The sequence below is a fragment of the Poecilia mexicana genome, unplaced genomic scaffold (genome assembly GCF_051168715.1).
Source record: "Poecilia mexicana isolate PSO_F unplaced genomic scaffold, ASM5116871v1 scaffold_17, whole genome shotgun sequence".
NCBI classification, from domain to species: Eukaryota; Metazoa; Chordata; class Actinopteri; order Cyprinodontiformes; family Poeciliidae; genus Poecilia; species Poecilia mexicana.
In genome coordinates, this window is record NW_028263386.1 from 19,576,002 (window position 1) to 19,599,885 (window position 23,884).

The window sequence follows — 23,884 nt, forward strand, 5'->3', positions numbered from 1 at the left end:
TCTTTTAGTTTCTTTTCCAAAGCGCTTCTCGATATCAAAGAGTCAAAAACCTGTGCATGAAATGAACTTCTAAAGCCACGTGAGAGACATACCTTCACTCGGTGGAGTCAGCTGGTGCACACGAAGAAAAATCAGAAGCAATATAATTCTCCACACCGCTCACCAGGAGCTGACAAAGTTTCTGTGCAGAGAAATGAAACAGAGGCTGAAATTTGAAATAATAGCTGCACTGTAAGAACAAAGCAAAAAGCCAGCTGCTGTGTTTTCTTGTTAGTTCAGATTCATTACCCACATGTTTGAATTCTCTGAGTGGTTTCAGAGCTACTGCTGGGTTTGATAATATTACTCTGGGAGGGCAATGAGCGTGTGTGTGTGTGTGTGTGTGTGTGTGTGTGTGTGGAGGGGAAGACAAAACATACAATGTTATACAAAATTATATTAAAATTCTTCTTCTATCTTCTGCCAAAGAATTTCAGCCAAAGATCAGACTTTGGCTTTGGAGGGTTTATTTTCAGCAAACACACAAAAGACACTGCCAGAGTGAGATTTTTTTGTTTTCCAAACATGACAGAAGGGTTTTACTGGTGAACAATCATTTTTAAATACTTTTGTATTTTTTAAGAATTACTTCCTTAGCTGACTCAGCAACAGACATAAACCCTTGAATCATTCACTAAAACACAACAATCGCTCAATTTGTTCATTTTGTGCCACCAGGTTGAATTCAATTTTTTTTTTCTTTTCTTCCCAGGGGAGATTTGCTCCTTCAAGATCTTTGGTCAGGATGCCCCTTTTGAGGCAGTGGTGTTGAATCGCACATCAGGAGAAGGAGTCCTGAGAGCCAGCAGTCATGTGGACTGTGAGAGCCAGAAGGAATACACCTTCATCATCCAGGCTTACGACTGCGGCGCCGGCCCCGGTGGAGCTAACTGGAAAAAATCTCACAAGTAAGTCCAGCGCCAGGGTTACAAATCTTTATGTAACTCTGGATGTTGGCCTTAAAAAACTCCCTTTCAACAGCAAGGAGCCTCCAGCAGCGACCTGCCACGGCTGACTGGGTGTTTGAGACGACAGAAAAAAAAAAAAAAAAAAGAAAAGAAACACAAAGGAGGAGTACTTTCTGTGGCAGAGAAAAAGTGTATCTAGAACAGAAACGAAGCTAAACGGACAAGTCGGAGCCAGTTTTCTAGTCTGGTTGGTAGACGGCACATAACGTTAGTCGCAGCAAAAGCTCAGCCGTTGTCCAGGAGAGACACAGGAGAACATGAAGTTGTTGGGAGCAGTCGCAATTAATGCCTGGACAGATGTAGCTTCTATGAAGAGGAACATAAAAGACAACACAAAATTAAAAGCTGGAATAATACTAAATAATGCAACACTGGCAAGCAGTAGGGGAACGTATGAACATTTCTAGTGTGTTGTTAGCTGTCAATCAGGAGAAAACTTAATCAGCGAAGAGGAATAGTTCACAGAAACAATCCATATCAATAGCTACAATATTTTACATATAAACTATCACTATCTATTTTAATTAGTACAGGAGACGGATCTAAAATTTGTTTATGCAAGAATATTTTGTGCTTATTGCCTTTCGATGAGATTTGTCTGCCTTTGCCTTTCCGGCTCAGGAATTAGACTGGCAGACAGGCATAGTGGTGCGGACAACATCAAATCAAACTCTCTGCTCTTTGAGTCAGAGTTGGAATTATGCTAAAGTAAACTACTGCTCTGTAGTGGGGGAAAAAGCAACAAGAGAGAAGGATGCGTGATGGTCTTTCTCAGGAGAAATTCAAATTAAAGAGCGCACGCATGTCTGCTTGTGTGTGTGGCTTTGTGACACGCTACAGAGCACAACACCTTAAATACTCCTCATTAGGCTAATGGCATTAACTGGCCAGATGTGCCTTCTTAGATGCACAGTAAAATGTTGATGGTGACGACTGCTGCTGAAGAAGACTGCATCTAATGTTGGTTCATTTGCAGACATTAGTGCAGAAACACCAGTAAAATGGGCAAATGTATTAGTTTTAGTAGAGATTTCCTTGTGTGTGCTAGAAAACACACTGAGCTGCACATTCTTGTGACTAACAAAAACGTTGCTATACGATAAATGATAAAGAGCATTCTTTATCAGGAGCTCTTAAGCTTGTGAAGAGCAAATCCTCTTTGTTATATTTGCCTAGATATTATACAACAGAAATATGACATTTATTTTAACTCAACTTTGTTGAAATTACCATATTTTATGAGTCAATAAAATATGACTCATAAAATACACATTTTCTTTACCTGAAAATGTGGGCTGGGATCCGGATCTGGATTCACCTGCTGTTCAATCCAGATCCAGATTGGATTCTGTACTTTGAGAATAACTTTACTTGTTTTGGAAGAAAAAATATGTTTTCTTTCAAAAAAAAAAAAAAATGCAACAACAGAATCTAAAGATAAATACTAGATTTTTCAGTGCCGTGGTCAAATCATTAATGGTGAAAGCAAAATCTCTAATGCCGCCACAGCACAGTTGAGACAAAAGGTTTAATTTACTGTATATAATCATCTCTCTAGCCTGCAGCTATGCCAAGCTGCCTATTAAATCCTTCATATTCAGCTTTCAGACTTTGGCCTTGCCCTCTCGTTTTGTCCTTTTATCGCCCTCTTGTGAAATTGGCTTTTGTTTCTGTTTTCATTGTCGGTTTGTCTCAGTGTCTACTCTGGGAACACTCCTGCAAGATCACAGTAATCTACATAATCGTTGTGCTTCCTCTTACTCTTTTGTTCATGTCGTCCATTAATCCTCTTGAAAGCTGAATTTTATAGTTGCTCTGCATCAGTTAATCAAAGCGCAATTAGCTTTTAGATGCAAATATGATGCATACATATCTATATATATTTTAATAAGCAGACCCATGACACACAAACTTTATCCAGAGATCCAATGCACATTCTCACATCCCATCAAAAGATGTGGCAACATTGAGCTGGCACGCTGTCATTTTCTTCTCAAACAAATGCTTTGACATTGCCGCTTGTGAGACCCTGAAGACTGCACACTCTCATGCTCGTGAGTCTGACGACGAATTAAACTTTGGGGCATTTCAGTCCCCACTCATGACTCAAATTTTCTTTCTGTCATCTCTTCTTCCATACCTATTTTTCTTTTATCATTGCACTCCTTTTTGCTTTTTTTTTTTTTTTTTAAATCAAACATCCATGCTTTTTTTATGTCCATATTTTACAATGGGCTCCCTTCTTTCATCTTGTCTTCCTGAATTCAGGGCTGTGGTCCACATTCAGGTGGATGATGTCAACGAGTTCAGCCCCGTGTTTAGAGAGTCTCTTTACAAGGCGTCAGTGACTGAAGGCAAGATCTATGACAGCATCCTGCAGGTATTTATTCAGATATTGATTGTGGGGTCGTTAAACTGAATCACCAAGCAATGTCAGTTCTTTTTTTCTTGGTCATTCTTTTATATGATGTGAAGGGGGTAGTGAATAAATCAGATCCTGTTTTTTTTTGTTTTTTTTCTTGGTGCATCCCTAGTGAGAACACTAGCCTTTAGCTAAAATGTTTTAAAACTTCCTCCATTATTATTTTTTTATGTCTCTTATTTGAGATATTACATGTTAAAGGACCATTTGTCTGAACTTAATTTCAGGTGGAGGCTTGGGACCAGGACTGTTCACCACAGTACAGTCAGATCTGTAACTATGAAATTGTGACTGGGGGAACCCCATTTGCCATAGACCGCAATGGTAAGTTTTTTGCATGCATGTATGGGGAAGTGAGGTATTGTATTATAACAGGGAAAATAAACTGTTCAATATGAAGGAGACCAAGTTCAAGAAAGTAAAATTGAAAATTTTTCTTAATTTTTCTGAATTTTAAACCAGGTTTACAGTGCCCTCACAAGAAATAATCTGTGATTCAGCCCCTTTGGACTCCTCTGCAATCATAAGCATCTCGTTTGGAATATATGATTAAATTGTATTACAAGCAGCAGGCTGTTTTCTGCTAACTGTGTTATTTCAGCCTCATTTAAACACAAACAGAATGGTTAATGGCTTGATGAGAGAAACGGGACATTTTCTCTTTTGTACATGTTTTCCTTGTGATCTCTCAAACCTTGTGTAAACATGAAACGTCTGTGCTAAATATAGATGCGGCCAACTTTGAAAACAAATCCCTCAGCATTCTGTGGAAGCTAGCAATCAAAGATATACTATTAAAGTAGGTTCAAAATGAAAAAAGGAATTTCTCACAATTTAAAAAAGTGCAAAATATGTCAGCATTTTATCTCTCCGAAGTTGCAGAACATTTACAGAATCTACCACAAAACCAAAACTTGTTTCTTTTTCATCATTTGCTAATTTATTTCTTCCCACCTGTCCTATTTGCTTAAATGCTTGTATTCTATTTCTGTTGGATGCACTATTTAAAGCGTATCTGTCTGTATAAAATTTCACTTTGGGATTTAGGCTGCCTCTAGCCCGGCGTGATCTGAGTGCAGTGTAATGCAAGCTGAAGGCAGACTGCGTGTGCACGTGTGTGTGTTGCGTGTGCGTGTGCGTGCGTGTGTGTGTGTGTGTGTGTGTGTGTATTTGCTGTTCAGTCAGACAGAAACACGAACTTTCTCTGCAGTTACTCACCTCTCTCTGGGTGGTTCATGCTTTTATTAATATTTTTTTTTTGTCTTATTGCTTTGTGATTTTAATCTCCACGTATTTTTTTTCTCTGTATTTGACACCAGTCTGACTTACTCTCCTCGTTCGCTCAATAATACTGCTTGGAGGGCAGGGTAAGCCGCAGGTTATTGGTTAGATTTCCTCTGTAGAGCCGTGGTAACTTTGTAATGTGGAAGGGAGCATAAAATAGAAAAAGTAATTGAACTGCTCTGCAGCAAATACTTAATGTTAGATGGGGAGTTCATTTTATTAAAGACTAGAGAGTGAATTGAAAATGAATCAGGGATACTCTATTTCAAATAGCCATTAAAATGAAAAAAAAAAAAATAGTCCTTAAATAGCAGATTTTCTAAATGAGGTTTTTTAAGACGTTATAAACAGGTAGTACTACACCTGCACATTACTTGAGCCTGGAAGCTAATGCTCACGGCTAGTCAGAGAAGGACTAAGAGTAAGGCAGACTTCCTTTTTATGTGAATGCGGTTTTATTCAACTTTAGACCGTAGTTAAGTTTGACATAATGGTAATATAAGGAGATAGTTTTTAGGAAATGGAGGCTGTTTTAGACAGTTTGCCACTCTTGGTCTTCTTGTATGAGAATAGAGCCTCTAAAATGTTTCTTGTCACAGTAGAAAAGTAGGACCGGCTCTTCCAATGTTTTACTTTCATATTTCATGTAAAGCTCCTAGAAATACATGTTTTATTCTGAGTGCATGGTTCACACGTGTAGCACTTTATCTATAACTGACCACCAGCTTCTCTGCAAATAAGCACCTAATGTAAACATTACGACAGCCAAGACGGGGCGAACGCCTAACCCTAACCCACAACTCCAGCATCCCTCGTTTCCAACACTGTCCTGCTATTAAAAAGCCCAACATGTGATGAATATCAGCAAGTCTCCATGCATGTAACTCTTGTATCTTCGTCTCAAAAGATCGACTTCAGACAGACACATTCAGGTTCATTGTATGTATTCTAAGAAAAGAGAAAATCAAGTTGGTGGTTAACATCAGTCCACCAGCTTAAGGCCCTACACATTCAATAAAATACATACAATAAATGACTCTAAACAAACTGTAATCAGTTACCGTTTGTACAATTAGCTTGTTCCACCTGTTGTCAAGTGGCAGAAACATTGTTGATATATGTTTCTGTTTTATTTGGGTCTCAGACTGTCAGGGAAAGAGATTTTCCCTGTCTGACTTTGATTCCTCGCTTGTCGTCTTCTGTCATGTCAGCTTATCTTTCTTTTACATTCTGATGTTCTCTGAGCCGACTGGATCTCACTCGCTTCCTTCATTCCTCTTTACCGAAGCAGAGTGAGGGGGCTTTGTACCGTCAAGCCTTTAGATTGAGACAGCAATGATATTTTCAGTGTTGCTAAAAAAAACTAAACTAAACATGTCCTGGGTTTGCAAGAAAACCAAAAAGTGATACCTGAGCTCAAGCCAAACTGGCTTCATAGAATCCCTGGAAAATAAGTAAAAGGATTAAAAATGTATAATAATTTTTTTTATTTTTAATAAAAGCTAAAATGCATGACATGTCCTAGAAATGACTAGTTTGGATTTAGGTTAAGTTTAATGCATAATGAACTAAACAAATGGCCAGTAGTAGAGAATGCTTGTTCTTGTTTCTCATTGTCTTTATGTTTAGAATGTCTAAACAATTATTATTTTAATATTCATGGCAAGATCCAAGATGTATTTTGAAGCATTTCTATCTAAGCAGCCATTTACTGAAGATTTTTAGTATTGGCTTCTGAAAGATTTTGCCCAAACTTAACTCCCGCAACCTTTCTGGAAACCTCAGTCATTTTGTTGGGCGCGTTTCAACAGCAGGGATTACGACCAGGCCATTTTCTTAGATTATATCCTCTGACGCTGAAGACTCTCCACACGATCCAGAGTGGCTTTAAAGGCTGTGAAATCAGACCGAAGCAGCATCAATTTCAGATTGTCTCACAGTGATTATGGTTTGAAAGCCACAGACTGCCACTCCAAACTGTGTGGAAATCTGTACTTGGATTGATTTTCAAATTAACTACGCCCCTTCTTGACATTTTGTGCAGGAAAACCAAAGAAAAGATAAGGAGAGGTCTGATTGGGATGGCAACATCTAAAGACAGTTTATGACAGTTTCACGGCAATTAAGCTTTGAAACTGCATTAAAAATAATTTGTAGCTCAGAGGAAGTTTGTAACAATCTGCTGATCTTTAATAATTAAAGCCTGTGAGGTGCGTGTCTCGTTGAAACGGTAACAACACAGACGTGCAGTAGTGCAACAACTCAGTATCTCTGAATGATCAACGATCCTGGACAGTTGTGATTTCTTTTAATCTGTACTCCAGAAAATAAACACTATAAAATAATCATGACATTAGCAGTCCACATATCTTTAAAAGGCTTTAATGAGAGCGGGACTCTCTTTTTTTTCCGTCTCCGTTGAGACTCTGTTGGTGAGAGTCTGTGCTTATTTTAACTAAATATTTTCACTGAAGTTGGTGGATTTTTTATCAGTGCATTCAAATGCAAACTATCTGAAAAGCGGCATCAGTGGCTGCTTTTTATATTACTACCAAAATCCTAATAAGCAATAGAAAATATAAACTGGTGAGAAGAAATATTTTTGCATCCTCTTACTACAACGCTGCGCATTTAGTTTAGGATTTATCCAAAATATTTGATTTCCCCTCAGCAATGTTTCCTGGGTTCCTGGAAAAGTTTCCTGCAGTGGAACCACACCTTTAGGCTCGAGCTGTTTTATTATTTAATAAGGTTACTTTTGCTGCTATTTCTTTGATTTAGAGAGTATAAAAGTGGAGGAAAAAAAGGGCCAGAAAAATGTTTTCATCTCATATCTCTGTCACTATGTGATAATGTTGAATCTTAACTTTTCCACAAACATGACTGAAAATGGGGAACGTTGACGCAGAAAGAGAGAAAATCGGCAACATTTAAGCCTTGATAAGCCTCCTGTGTGGCTTTAAAAGATGAATTTCCACATAAACATGAATATGTAACAGTAAAGATCTTATGTCTTGTTACATTGCTTTCTGAATTCAGTAACATTTGGCTGCTTTTATGCAGACTGAAAAAGACAATCTGTCCATCCTGCTTTATACAAAATGTTCACAGGGAGGTTGTTTATTTTTCAGTGCAATAGAAGTTCACTGAACTGAGGCATCAGGCTAAAAGTTATTTTCCTTTCAGTTCCACGGTTTGCTTTCGCCTCTTTTTCCTTTTTTTTTTTTTTATTTAACTCTGCATATAATTGCAGTTTCCTCAGCTGAGGAATAATCCCTTTTTCTTTCTCTTTGTTTTCATTTCCCCCCGTAGGTAACATCAGAAACACAGAGCGACTGAGTTATGAAAAGCAGCAGAGCTACAGGATTATGGTGTCTGCCTTTGACTGCGGTCAGAAGAAAGCAAAAGAGGATGTGGCGATTCACATTGAAGTCAAGCCTGTGTGCAAACCCGGATGGCAAGGTCAGAAACAACCACTGAATTGCACACATGATGTCTTGCCTTGAAATCCTCAACAGAAACTCACCGACTGGTGTTTATACATTGCTTTCAGGCACCTAAATGTAGCCGATGCATTCAAAGTTGAAGATTGCAATTCAGAGCAGTCTTTTGGGCAGACTCTGCTTTGTTCAGGAACTTCTCTCTCATTTTATACTGAATGTCTCTGAAGGAAATCAAAGGACCTGACACAAACCTCAGGAGGGAAAGCTGACCAGACTGGTCCTTTTTTCTTCTTCTTTAACATGCCAACGGCTTGGCATTCAGTTCAGCCCATCTCCCCTGCTGCTTCACCTGTCTGCTCTGACAGCAGCTCAGGAACCGGGCTGAGAGAGAGAGAGAGAGAGAGAGAGAGAGAGAGAGAAAGACAGGAGGAGAGAGAGAAGGAGGCGAAGGATGAGGTTAAATGAACAGATTACAAGAGAAACAAACAAAGTTCCAGTGATGGATCGAGCGTGACGGCTGTTTTTTATAACCTTGATGAAAGAAAAACTAGTCTGGGTGGAGATATTTTACTTATTTTATCATCTTAGAAATTAATGTGCTACAAAGTTGTGACTTTGGTGCAGCTCAAAGTTAACAGCAATGCCTTCAAACCAAAAGTCACAACCTCATGTCGATTTTTAGTCAAGATTTATTGTATTTGTTCAAATTGTTGAAATCATTCAATTAAGCCATTAGCAGTATTGATTATATTTCAATTGTGTGAACAGTTTAAGGTGCTTACAACAAACAGCAAGTGAGACAAAAGAGAAATTAATCAGTTTGGTGTTTGCAATCAATGCAGAAAGAAAAAAACATCAGAAAAAAAAATTCTCTAAAATTTCCATTTTTGTTGATCCAAGCAACACAACAAACTTTAATGTTCAAAATGAATTGTAGAGTTTTCTACCATGCAGATGTTGTTATTAAACTTTTGAACAATGCAACCTTGAAGTCGAGTTTAAACCAACATAAAGCACTACATAACTATATATGTAAATATAGAAGCAGCATGGTTTCAGAACGTTTTAGTCAGGCCTTTGTAATCAGTTTTAGAAATTACTGCTCTCAGATGCTTTAAATCAAATTTGATTTATTTGACTTGAATTGGAGGAATTGTTCAATTTTGCAAAGCGGCTCAAGACACACTCTGTCAGACTTGCAGCTATAACTTCAGTATATTGACTCAGGTTCTGAATGCACATTAATTAATGTCACACTTTGCTGATTGTGTCTTTGGAAAACAATTTCAAAGGTATTTTACTTCCACTACACAATTATACACCACTTTTTGTGGAAACACTGAAATTTATGATTGCATTTATAGCTCATGAATTGTTTTGAATAGGTGCTGTAACTCTTCCTCCTGCATAAAGAGGAAGCCAGCAGAGCAGCGCCTACTGTAATTCACGTTTTATTATGGTAAAAGCAGTCTAGACGGGTCCATCAACTGGCTCAAGCTCATAATTATGTTATACAAAATGAAACGCATCATTTTGTTAGGAAAAATCTTTAGTTTGCAGTTGTGGATGAAACAGATGTGACCAAATAGGAGTGCATACTCATGGGTATGCATAAATTAGTTTTAAGCACTGATCCTTCATAACATGCAGATTAACGTATCCTTTAAGAGAGACGGGTATAAAAAAAGATAGTCAGAAAGTAATGTCTATGGTCAAAAGTCAATCTAGTTTTACAGAAGAAGCGATGAAAGCAGCCGCACAAACCAAAGTCATTTCTTTCCAGGTCTTCTAAGATCTAAGAATATTTAACTCAAAACATCACCTAACACTTAAAATCCTTTCTTTATGCTAACATCCTTATAAAAGTTGCATCGTTTCTTCAAATTTGGTCTCATAAAAGTGGCTATAAAGCAAAACCATTAACCCATGCGAAGCATAATGCAAAACCATTAACCTCTACTAGCTTAAAACCATGAATAAAACATAAAGCAGCGATGCATTTAAAGCTCTACCCCCCCTCTGCAACCTATTTTCTCATGTGCAAAAGTCAGCAATGTTCCTGCAGCTGCAGTTTCGTGAAGTCTCCCTCACACTGACGTGAGATCCACGTCGTCTCTCGCCACCGTCCTAATCACAATCTGTTTCTCTCGGTAATTTTCTCAGGAGACTTGATATCATTGACGATGTGACATGCACACAGCAACATCAGCATGTTGGGTCTCTTCCACTGGCCCCAATGGAGGCATTTTGGTACACACTGAATGAAAGCCTTAACAACTTGGTGATAAAAAAGCTGGCTGTCCAGCTGGCAGTAGAAAGCAAGCATTTTACAGTCCTTTCAGCTTCGCAATCTTATTAGCGGTTGAGTCATTTCATCATTCAATTTGAGCAAATAATAAATAAAAATCTTCCCCTGGAAATTCTTCAGATAGCAAGGAGGAACAGGCCATTCATTTCTAAGGCTGAAGGCCGTGTGCATGAAACCAAATATGTACAAATCTTCGTCGTACTTTCAGGCTGGAACAAGCGAGTGGACTACGAGCCGGGGACCGGAAGCAAGCAGCTCTTTCCCAAGATGCACCTGGAGACATGCGGCGGCCCGCTGTCGGGTGTGAAGGCCATGGTGGAGCTGCAGACGAATCACATCGGAAAGGGCTGCGACCGGGAAACCTACTCTGAAAAGTCTCTGCAGAAACTTTGTGGTAAGGAAAAATACAAAGAACAGGGAAAAAGAGTAGACAGGATGGATTGTTATGCAGAAATAAGTGAGAATGTTCTAATTAAATAGAGGCGAGCTTTTTGATAGCCAAGAACTAAGACTGCATAAAATTTTAATTCAGATATAAAATTACCTCCTGACATCTTAACCTTCTCAGTAGAGTAATAGACCAATTTCCATCATAGTACTTCTAACTTGCACATTATTTAAAGGAGCCTTTAAAAAACAAAAAAATTAAACTTCCCAAATTAATGTCGAACTTTCATTAAATGTGACATTTATTTGATCCATTTTTACCCAGGTACAAATACTTTTGTGCCTTGCAAAAATATTTGTACCTCATGAACTTGTTCACATAACCAACATAAACTTCACTGTATCTTCTCTAAGTAGCAGATGGGGATTTCTTTCTCTAAGGGATTCCGAAAATCTTACTAATCTCCCAAAAAGACCTGCTTTATTTATTTACTTTTTTCCAATTTAGTCCTTAAAACAGATTCTCCCACCTGAGCAACAGACCTCTGCAGCTTCAACAGGGTCGCCGTGGACCTTCCGAGCTCTTCTCTGATTAATAGTCAATGTTTTCTGACCGGCGCATCCAGGGGCAGCCTCAGGCAGCACCGACCTCCTTCCTGCCCCGAGCCCCGCCACAAACTGGACCGCGTCCCTCCTCACCGACAGCGGGCGCGAGAGCGACCTCATCTACAGGTTTGACGGGCGCCAGGCTGCAAATGTTCCGGACCACGTGGTGCCCCAGAACCTGACGGACCAGTTCACCGTAGCAACGTGGATGAAACACGGGCCGAGTCCGGGACTTAGAGCTGAGAAGGAAACCATACTGTGCAACTCTGACAAGACAGGTGGGGAAATCCTCTCGCGTTACGCTCAGGTGTTGAAGCTTGATATGACATCATTATCTGCATATACCTTTTCTTAAACTTAGGTCAGTTTCCCCCCCCCACCCCCTTAAGAGCTCAATGTTTCCCCTCTCTGTAATTAGGGGCATCACAGTATAACATAATTAAAATACCTTATAAAACTATTGAATAATTAGGCTCTGAATGCATTCCACAAGCACAAGTCCTCTGCAACTTTTCTGCCTTCCTCATATCTGGATGCTACAGCTTAAAACACATAATTAAACATTTAGACAACGCAGACCATCTGCATTTTCTAACAGATGGCTTATTTGCTTGAAAATGGGTGTTTTTGAACTTGAAAGCAAAGCTTGTTTTTTTTTTTGTTTTTTTGTTTTTTCACAAAAAGCAGATTATATTTCTGACATATAAGAACAAGCATTGGCTAATCACTGGGGAGTTCTGAGAAATAAACTCCTCTTCTGAAAGCGTTTAATGATCTCTTAGGCAGGCTTCACTGTAAAGAAGTCATCAAGTGAAAAAGCTTGAGTATTCATTTGGAGGACTTGTTTTCTTGAGGATTCAGAAAATGAGCATGCATCCCGTTTTACTTTGCACATAATGATTGTTTTCCCCGTGTGCTGTGTGCGTGCAGAGATGAACCGCCACCACTACTCTCTGTATGTTCACAACTGCCGCCTGGTGTTCCTGCTCAGGAGAGATTTCACGCAGATTGACACTTTCCGACCCGCTGAGTTCCACTGGAAGCTGGAGCAGGTGAGGAGGGTGTGTGTGTGTGTGTGTGTGTGTGTGTGCGTGTGTGTGTGTGTGTGTGTGTGTGTGTGTAGGCTTGTCTGCACCCCATCTGACTGCAGACTCAAACCAAGGGTGATTCTCTTCAGCAAGTGAAGGGCTATCGCTATTTGTGTAGTGAAGGGAAACGCTTTCCCCTCTAATTACCAGAGGCCTTCCATCACTTTCTTCCTCTCCTGGCGGGAGATAAGAGAGCAGCAGACACCCCCACGTTACAAGTTAAAACACACACACACACGTCAAGAGCGGAAAGTCTATTTAGCTCTGGTTAATGGCTCTCCCAGCAGCGGATCGCTGCTATCTTTCATTTACCTGGGACATTTTTGAACCGCTGCGCAGTGGAGCTTTCGGTTTCCGTTCTTTAGAGCCCTTTTTAAGAGAAAGCGCATTGCATCACATCATGTTGTCTCACCTGCTATGGGAGGTTACAAAGAAGCCATCAAATGTTGCACCGTGCCATTTCTTGCGTAAGAAAGGAGTTGCAGTGCAGGCAGTTTTCCTGGAGTTTTATCCTCTGACTTGGCATCTGCTTTGGCTTCGTTTCTTCACGCCGTTGCAGCGGACGGTGCGCCGTGGCAGAGCTGCCAACGTTAAAGATTTATTTGAACTTTCCAAGAAATTACTGAGCAGATAAATTCTCTACTGTTTACATTTAAATGAGTTGATAAAGTCTCCTGTATAGCAATTGCATACTCCTACTACTTGGTTTGTTTAAGTGAGATAGTTTGAATACTGCTAAAAACTTGATTTGTTTGGTTTCTCTCGGGATGCTTATTATGCACGTGTAGGAAATATATTTGTTGCTTTTCTGTTTGCGTGATAAGGTTTTGCAAATCAGAGTTTCACCTTGGATTATTGATTAGCAGCTATGTGTGCTCTTTGAACCTATTCAAATTTTGATGTGCTACAAAAAACAAACTTGTGTATATTTTATTAGGATTATATGTGATAGGCCAAAATGCATAATGTGGAGTGAATGCAAAATGATCCATCATTTTCTCTAACATGTCTGCTCATGGAGCTCGTGACAATGTCTAAACTGGACACTTGTAGATTTTATTTCTTTTCTCACTCATTCATAAAGGTCAGATTTGTGAAGTTAATGATTCCACAAATCAATAACAACAGTCTCTCTCCTTCAGAGTTAATTGTCTGATTAACGCTCTTCTTACCTGTCTTATCGGCTTCGGTAGATGACATGTTTTGCGGCTGCGCAGTTCTCTATCCATTTAATTTTTTGTCTGATATAACAGTGCTCTGTGAAATGTGTAAAGCTTTCAACACTGTTATAAAACCAAACCCTGCTTTCAGCTTCTCTACAGTTTTACCTCTGAACTGTCTATTGGGATCCTTGTTTGCTTTTTATTCATTATGATTATGTAGCAAACCTAGATTTACATTTTTAATTTTACAATGTTTAACTCTATTTATAAGTTAGGTTACTTTTAAAGAGAGTTAATAGCATTGGATTTTGTTTAGAGTTTTCAGACTTGAGACAAATTTTGAAAATCTCTATTGAATTACACCAAATATGTGGTGGTTGCAATTTCACAAAACAAGAAAAGCATCAATGGGTGTTAATACCTTTACAAGTTAGTTTTAATTTATTTTGGTCTAAAAATTCATATTTCTCATGTGAAGTTAACCAGCAGAGTGTATATTCTCTGGACTGTCTGTCGCAGTGTTTGTTCGCTCTCACCAAGAAAGGTTTATTGCAGGTCACTGGTTCAGCAAAATGCCTTTTCCTCCTGTGTACCATTCAAACAGGCATTTGTTTGATCTAGGTCAAAGGTAGATTAAAAAGTGTTTTTCTCATTCTGCTGTTCTTTTCCCTGGAGCCTCTGGAGGTGAACGTGACAAAGAAATGCCATCCAAGCAGCAGAATGCAGCCTTCTGAGCAAACAACCTCCAGACTCCTCTCCTCTGTTCTATTACTCTCTTGTCATTTGTTCTGTAAATGTTTTTTTTTTTTTTTTTTTGCTTTCTGTCATATTACTACTTTCACTTTTTACATTTCACACATCAAACACAAACAGCAAGAACCGTATAGGGTGTGTCTTCATTTGCTCATGTTCTAGCTGAATATTGCGTCGGATACGGAAACTTCATCCGGAGACGAGTTACTACGATCGAGAGCGCTGGTTGGTGCCTGAAATAGTTTAATCATAAACAGTTCTGAGCTCCAGTTTTATGGACTCAGACTTCCTTTTAATTTGCTTCTGTTCACCCTTTCGGAGTTTTAAAAGTCTACACCAGTTTTTGTCCAGAACGTGAACATTTTCAAACAAAAGTGTGTCTTTTGGAAAGACCACCTCTGTATGAACTGTCAGATTAAAGGGGTTAGCCTGTGTTGTGTCAGCAGAAAGCTTCTCCACAAAGACGAAGTTCTTTCCCGTTTCTTTAGTTGAACCCATTACCAATACAAGAGTTATTAACATAGTGACAGATATAAAATGTTATAACAGAAACCAGGTGATTCCATGTTGCTGTTCTATGAAGACCTTGCAAACAGAGGATGATCGACTGAAGGATGTTTCGTCTCTTAGGTCAGATTTTTTAAACATAAATTTTAAATATTTTTTCCCTCCCGTTGATGGGTTTTTTTTTATTAGACTTGACACTTTTCCCTTTTGTTCTCCACCTAATCACTTTCCTCATTGTTTAGGCACAAACTGGTCAGGTGCAAAGACTGGAGTAAAACAATAAGACAAACCAGACAAAAAAAAAACAAAAACTTTAAGAGACTTTCTTAAAGAAGTCTAATCCAGACCACTAACAGATTACATGGAAGTATGTTGTTCGTTTTTTTTTTTGACTCAAAGATTAAAGAAAAAAAGTCTTGCTTGTTACTTTTGATATTATTTTACGTGTTTTGAAACAAGCTGCTGTCAGTCGCTGACATAAAATGATCCAGCTTCTTTTTGTACTAATTAGCCCATTTCTGTGAGTCTCCAGTGGAAATAAGGCAGAGGAGCCATGCAACCTTTATCTTTTCCAGCACAAATTTATTCACTGAAGATGCCATACACACTTTTCTCTTTGCAGTGGAGGACGATTGTTTGCTCTACATGCCATTTCCGGAAAGCTTCACATTGTAGCTTCCTTCAAAATTGAGCCAAACGGTGCTGTTTGGGTAAAATCAGATCCAGTTGCTTTAAACGCTTTGAGCGGGTTATTACAATTGGTGCATAAAAAAAAAAAAAACAGCCAATCAGATTGAATCACTGACTTTACAGCAGTCACTCCTCCTCAAAGACCCTTTTATCTCTGGTGAAAACCACTTCATTGCTCTACTTAAATGTCCTAAAATTTGTCTATTTGTTGTTAATACATTTAAACACATGAAAAGGCCTGCGTTTTATTCTTCCTGATTTCCTCTGACGGTTGAGTAGAAATCCAGTGAATCAATCCTTTTTATCAACTCCCCACAGAGACATAGCTACTCGGCCCTTATTGCAGGGACATGTACTTGTACTGAGTACATAAAAGAATAATGAAGGCAAGCATTATATGTTGTGACTTGCGTAGTGAGCTCTAGCTGTACGTCTTTCTTTTTTTTTAGATGTTTTATTACATAATTCTGCGTCTGACTCACCAGTGATTTACCGCTGCTGCTTATCATTATCCTTGAGTTTCTGAAATTCGAGGGGTGACCTATGAATTAGAGCTCCTGTATTTCTTTGTGTGGAATAATGAGGACAGGAGCAGTGGAGATTGTTGAATGAGGAGAGTGGTAAACGGGGAGAGAGCGGAGTGAGGGGTTTTATAGCTGCTGCACTTAGTAAGGACACTCAATGGCTTCCGTGGCAACTCCATTTAGCTCTATTGATTTTGCAATTCTCGTCCCGGGAGAGGTGGGGTAGAGCGGGATGAAAGGAGGCTGGCAAAGAGCGAGCGAGTGAGGGAGGGAGGAAGAGAGAAGCTCCCATTTGCCACATCGATCCGCAGTCTGTAGGAATGTCACTCCTGACAGAAACCTTTACGCACGCGTCCGCAGGCTCCGACTTATTTGAATTTTAGCGTGGCTGAGCACGCGCACAAAGATGATTCTTATCTCTCTCCCTGTTTTCTATCTTCATAATGAACTGGAGGACGAATCGCAGCTGTTTGTACACAGAACCCACTTTCCCAGAGCCCAGAGAGTCGATCAGCCAAGTCCAGTTGCCCTGAGGATGTTTGCTCAATCAGAAAATCTTTTTCAAGTCGTGTTGAAAACATGGACTCAAGTCACATAGATGATAGTTCAGAAAAGCTGAAATAAACTAGCATTTCTCATTTAAAAACACCTGCATGTATAAATATTTACGCCAAGAACAGAAGTAACGTGACGGTAAACCCTTGAAGTGACGATACTGAGACAAAGTTCAGGATAATTAATTTCATTTCAGAAATAATTCAAGCCATTTGGCTGGACTGTTAAATTTGAGCAGGACAGTAAGGGAGGTAAATAAATGTAAAAGCAGTAATTTTATTAAAACACTGGGATTTTTATCCCAGTGAGGATTTTTTTTTTCTCTCAATGTTACCACAATAAAATATTTATTTTTGGGACTTTATTTTTGGGAAGGCTAATAAAGGGTACAGGGTGGGGCCATAAGTTTCCATACACAGGAGAATGTAAAATTTATATTTCTTTTACATTTTAGATGCCCAAGAAGATGCGTTTGACAAAAGAGCAAAGAGCTGAAATTACGCTGACGGATGGATCGGGAAGCTGTCGCATGGTTGCACGAAACTTTAACAGGAAACATGGAACGAGCGTCACACACACACGACACTGTGGCTAAACTTATTTGCAAGTTCCAGAAAACTGGAAATGTTGCAGATCAACCACGAAGTGGTCCAAGACGTGCAGCGATTACACAGAGTCTCACAAAAATAAAAACGGTCGTCCAACATACAATGTTTACTTTTTCTATGTTTGGAAACTTAACGCCCACCCTGTAGTTTGTCTGAGTTTAGAGTCAGTTTTTCCCACCAGAGGCTATATATTTTTAGAAACAAATACGACTTCAGATTCAATCCGTATTCACAGACTGCCTGAAATAATAAAACGTTCGTGCTCATCAGAAACTCTGTAAAATCCCCTGCTATTAATCGTCTCTGTCTGTGGTTAGTGGCAGCACCACAGTGCGGGAGTCGACCAGCATCACATTTTCTGCTCGTCAGTAACGCATCTAGCTTTATCTGCCTTATCTGCTTGCTAACACCACGCCTGTGGTACTGTAGATTGTTCCCTGCTCCGTGTTGATTAGAAGCCCTCGCTTTGTTTCTCAGGAGATTAATTGGATGCTGCAGACAGTTGTGGCGCTGTGTGAGTGGAGAGATCCTCTCCCTGTTTGCAATAGATATCAGGACGTGTTGAGGTGTTTAGGCAAACAGTGATTTGCTTTTATCACCTTCAGCAAGAGACTAATAAATGCCTCTGATCAATTTAAAGATATTTTCTTTAATCAAGGATCAGGATGTTTAGGTTGTACTAAATGTTTTTAAAAGTTAAGCAAAAGCATTTAAATGAAGTATGTAATAGAGAAGCTGCTTCCTTTGTTATCTAATTTGATATTTGCTGAGGGTTTTTGCAAGAACTGGGAAGTTTTAATGAGTACATTTTCAGGTTAACCACCAATTGTATTTGGATAATAACAGAGACGTGTTGCATGATTGTAAGCAAAACTATAATTTAATCAAATCAAAGTACACTCGTGTCCTAGACTGGCCTAGATGAAGTCTAGACTTAAATACGATTGAGAACTTGAACATTGATATTCACACATTCCTTATTGAATTGTCCTGAGCTTGAACGGTTTTGCAAAGCTGAACAGTACAGTGTTGGATTCTGGGCTTGTTAGAGGTTTCCTGTCAGTTCCACTGAACAGTTTTTTTTTTTCTTTTTGCAAATGGTAATCAGAGAGACACAGTGACAGAAAAACAGAAGAAAGAGAACGTGGAGTGAGAACTCGGGGAAGGACTGCTGTATTTATCCCCAGTAAGAGACTACAGCCTGTGGTCATGGCAAAATAAGACGTTTAATTGGGTCCAAATGAGCTTCCGGTCAACATGAGATCCTGTCCGTCTCTCACAGCTTTCACAGTTAGTGTATTTGTGATATTAATGGAGTTTCAACACTTAAAGGACAAGGTTAAAGCCGTAGCATCGGCCACAACTTTATGGAGGAATGTATTATTATCACCATCACTTTGAAGCACCGTAGTGATGGTTACCACTGCCTGTTTCAAATGCTGGCAAAAAAAAAAAAAAATAAGTAAATTTGAAATGAGGCATTTTCTGTTAACTTCAAATCTTATTTTACTCTATTTAAACAGGAAAGTCCCACTGAGATTAAAAAAACCTCTTTTTCAAGGGAGTTCAGCATTTTAATTAGTAGTTATATAATTAAAATGCAATACAAATAGTTATTCAAAACAATAACTATTTAAAGACTTCATCTCTAGAGCTATCAGTCTTAAAAGTGCTCAGTTCATTTCCAGTCTTTTTGCAACATGTTTCATGTAAATGGAGCTGAATAAACAACGGCCCTTTTCCCAGTTCTGTGCAGGGAAATGAGATGGAAAACAAAACAAAAAATAAAATAAAATCATTGTTTCAAATCAAAACTACGTCCTTTGGTAAATACTGGGGCCTTTACCTCAGTGCACATAAACTTCAGACCTTATCTGATAAAACTGTGAATCTCCCAAAGTCCTAACCAGTTATAATACCCATTTTAACCCCCAAAATGGAAAAAAAAGCTGAGGTGTGACATCACAACCCCATTCCCTTCATAAATGCTTTTAACACATTTCTGGTTTTAATTTGTAAATAGTGTTTAAAGAAAAAAACACATATCATTTTCTTTCCATTTCACTATTAAGAATCCAATAGTATTAACACAAAAACAATAAGATTTACATTTGTAAGTTTAATCAGAAAAATTGCTGAAACATTAATGGTGTATGAATACTCTTTGAAAGGCATCATATTTTCACTTGTCTGTGGCAGCACAGCGTCGAAATGGATTTTAATTTACATTTCATTGTTTTTTTTTTTGTTTTTTTTGTATGATTTGTCGTCACTATTTTCCAGATGCATTTAGCTACTCAGCAGGAGTCTGTCTGCCTTCGGTTCCTATTATCCTTCAAAATGTAAATAACTTTCCTGTGTGTGTTTGTGTGTGTTTGTGTGTGTGTATGTTTGTTCAGACCTGAGGGGCGACGGTTAGCGGCAGTGTTCGTGTGTCAGAGTGGAGGCACTTAAACTCATTGTGTGATTACCGTACATGCTGGGTGTGCCTCTCCAGCCTGTCGTCAACATACTAATGCACTGACGGCGTGCGCCATCCGTCCATTTACTGTTTCCTTCAAATCCATCAGCCTCGTTTCAGCAGGAGACGTAAACGCTTTTCATGCTGGTTGGAGAAAGGAACTTTGATAATGTGCAAATGCTCCTTTGAGTCGTTTCACTCTGTGGGACTGAAACGTTGGCAAAGGGCAAAAGCAGAAGGTTTAACAAGATTGTAAAACAAAAGAGGATTTCTAGACATTACAAAAAAACCATATCATTTATTGTAGGGTGTTCAGCTGAAGAGGGAAAAGTCTTTGCTTTGCTTTTTTGTTGTGCAGCTGACATAAATCGCATTTTAGAAAATGTAAATGTTAAAATGTGAATTAGTTGATCATGAGATTAGCAAAACAAGTTATGAAGTAAATGCACACAATTCAGTTTGCAAAATACAATTCAAATAATTCAAATAAAATTGTAAAAGTGTATTTTATGTATGACGAGGTATTTTTTTCACTATGACAATCAAATTGCCTCCCACATAAAATGCCGTTTCGGCACAAGAGAGGATCGGTGTGGATAGGGGTGAACAATGTGAAGAGGGAAAGAGAAGATTAAAAGAGAAAGATGAGATAAGAGGAAATTAGGCAGGGGGCGATGATGTGAAGGTGGGGATAACAGAGGAAGGGGAAAAATTAGGAAATTAGATGTGACAGTAGGGCTTGGACTAGGATAGATGAGAAGAAGATGAGCAGACACTGAAGGCAAAGATATTCATTCTCTAAAATAATCTATCTTAAGCTAAATTGGGAAAAATAGCAATCGTAAAATGACATCAGTAAAACAATATTGACAGCTAACAAAACTAAATGACGTCGTCGTAGCGATAATGGGGAGTAGTCCAACTGAAGAGTATTGTAACTAAAATCTAGGTCAAGTAACATTTTCTCAACCTTTAATCCAAAACAAAAAATGGAGGAAAAAGAAGCAACAGAACCAGGAATCTACCTGATATTCTCATCATTCTCCTTGTGCAGTTTCTACATCAAACACCAGAAAACAATGTTTCCGAATCAAAGGAAAACTATTTGAGTATGCAGCACGCATGTTTCAGGGCGTTCTTCGTGACCCTCGCCATCAGCAAGATCCAACTGCAAAACAACCATCTGAAGCTGGATTCGAACAAATACATGAAATTTTGCCATTTATCTCACAGCCACAAAAGATCTAGTTTTTGTCTATTTGTAATGAATGAATGAGTCACCTGTCCCAGGTTGTACCCACCTTCTTCTCCATCAACCGCTTGAGTTATGAACCAATGGGGTGGATGGAGCTGCCTAATTTTACTGAAACACTTTGGCTCGTTCCCTAATTGTTTTAACATCACATTGTGTTTTCCATCAACCTGCTGCCAGGCCTTTAAATCTGCTGTTTCGTCTCACATCCTTTATTCCCACCTACTGCACGGTTGCTCCGACTAGCAGCTGTTTGCAATGAACAAATCAAACAGGAACAATTCAGATAAATCAACAATCATGCCGTTTCTCCAATTAAAACACAAACTGCTATTTTTTGGTGCTCTTTTTTTGCTGTACATACTTTATTCTTCCTCCTCCGGACTAGAAAGCCCCCAGTTTTTTAGTCATCTGCTCCGCAGAGCAGAATTCCCAAACCTCTTTGGCTCATTAATGAAGCTGTGAGCAATTTGGAGCTGACTTTGCTTGTACTTTTGGACCAGCACTGGTCTACACCTCGGAGAGTTCAGGCATGGAGCCAACTCTTTCAGTGGATCTCATGATGTGGATTGAGGGATTTGGCCACCTGTCTCATCAGGACCGGCTGACTTGTCAGATTTCAGTATAAAAAATAAATAAAAAATCTTTGCGTCGTGCACATCCATACCTTTGTCCATTTTTGAGTGAAGTTTTTACTGAGTTACTAAGTTTTGCTTGGATTTACTCAGCATGACTCAGAAACCATCCAAACATTCAGTGGCCTGGATAAGCTGAGCTACAAAGTAGCAGAGTCGGTACTAAAGTCCAATTTACAGCCTGACTCTGGACTCTAAAAGTAGTTGCTTTCCTTCTTCTTCTTCTTCGTCATCAGTTCCTGATGCTAGGAAAACTGACACATCCAGATGGCTCCTGTTTACTTTTATTAGGCCTTTCTTTAATACTCAGAGAGCAATCGAGTCAACATTTGATCAAATTTAGACTTTACTCAGCATCGCTCTTAAACACTCATTTCTTATCTACAAAACTGAGACCCACAGATGTAGAATTGGTGTTAATTTCTTTAAGGTTTAAAAAGGGTTCATTAGATTCACATTCATCAGTTCGAAACTGACGGCCGTACTAATATCTAATAAATCCTTAATCGTACGTAATTACAACTAAATGTTTCTGGGAGAGGAATGAGAATGGATTGTTAAACTGCATTTTGACACACAGTAGATTTGTGTGGGTGATCAATTCAGCATCGGAAGAATTCAAATGGTTTCTAACAGTAAGAGCTAAAGCGAAAGGTTTACCGTTTGCTTCAGCTACATCTTACTTCTTGTTACCTAATTTGTTAGAATGAAGAACCGTAGTGATCTCTCATCGCTGACACATCCAGCACCCGTTTAGTGAATGAATGATACACGCATTAACAGGATTCATTAGTTCAAATTGTGCAGAATCCAACACCAACATGCCCTTCAGGTGGTGTGAAAGTCCTCTAAACGACAAGAAGCATTAAAGTAAACATCTTTCACCCGTGCTTTATGAATCCCTCTTCATCCCTCTCCAGTGAATCCAAATGGTCTTGACCTTAAGTGGCTTCCAGGCAGCCAAACACAAAGACTTTGTCGTTCTGTTTATGTCAGCAGATTTCAAATTCACAAATGCTGCCCATGAGTAAGGAGTTTTTTATTTGGATCTACTCTGCCTCATCGCTCGCATAAAGATGTGAAACTCTGCTCCACTTATTAGTTGACCTGAACTGTTGCAGGAAGAGCCTGAGTATTTTCCTAGACGCTGAAATCCTAAACTATCAGAATAAATTCATTCTACAAACTGTGTCATTTTCCAGCTCCTGTTCGTGCCGTTTCTCCTTTTTATGGGGGCCTGAGATGTAATATTTTCCCTTAAAACACTTTGTGGCAGAGTTCCCCAAGCAGATGGACTTAAATGTGAAGCTTTATTCTCAGCAATAAACCACAGCGGTGCGGCATTGAAATGCACAACAAAAATAACCTGGCTCAGCAAAGTAGGATTTAGTCTTTCTGGTTATTAGTGGGGGAGAAAGGGAAAGTAATGGAGGAAAGATCAGGAAGCTGTGTGTAAGAGTCTGCCAACACTTGATCGTGTCCAGCGAAGCTACAACCCATCTGAATGCCAGAAAGAGGCGCGCAAAGGTTTTATTCTGCGATGGAAGCTTTTTTTAAGGAGCCCAAACAACAATAAGCAACTATTGTTTACTAATCTTTTCATTTCTTGGGAACAATTGGTTAAAAAAGAACAGAAAATCTGCTTTTTAATAGAAAAAAACATCTTTCTGAGATGCTTTCCAATCAGGGTTTTTTTTTTTTTGGTCACCACAGCAGCCCTATTAAAATGTTTGATCAATACATGTCTCGGGAGTCTTTTTAATGCTTTCTCTGCTTCTCGGTTGATTACAGTGTGCTGTTTTATAGATTAAAACGATAGGTGAGATTTTCTCAGACTACCTTCAGATCTTACTTTATGTAGCCCAATTACACCGTTTTAACATGGGTAAGGGCCCCTGAGTTCATTAAACTCATCAAGTTATAAATAATAATTTTAGTACACTCTCGTGTTTTAAACTTATGTTGAGTTTAGAGTAATAATATACCAGTATTTCTTTCCCTTCTCACCAAATAGTAGATTTAAACAGAAATAACACACTCTAAGTATAGTTCTTAATAAATCAAACATACACCTGTATGAGAATTAAACATGTATTAAACACATTAACAAATGCACAAACTGTGAAATACTTCACTCTTTTAAGTTCACACAATATATTAATTAATGTGGGCCCACAGTTCTAAGTTCACC

General features: G+C 38.8%; 1 protein-coding gene across 1 annotated transcript in view; it reads left to right on the forward strand.

The window, feature by feature from the left end:
• Positions 1-23,884, forward strand: part of clstn2a (calsyntenin 2a) — a 156,565-nt gene that overhangs the window by 107,478 nt on the left and 25,203 nt on the right. Inside the window, exons 3-9 of the mRNA XM_014991066.2 lie at positions 752-947; positions 3,276-3,387; positions 3,657-3,753; positions 8,026-8,175; positions 10,673-10,858; positions 11,478-11,735; positions 12,388-12,509. Of these exons, the coding sequence (XP_014846552.1) occupies positions 752-947; positions 3,276-3,387; positions 3,657-3,753; positions 8,026-8,175; positions 10,673-10,858; positions 11,478-11,735; positions 12,388-12,509 (1,121 nt within the window). The remainder of the gene's footprint in view (positions 1-751; positions 948-3,275; positions 3,388-3,656; positions 3,754-8,025; positions 8,176-10,672; positions 10,859-11,477; positions 11,736-12,387; positions 12,510-23,884) is intronic.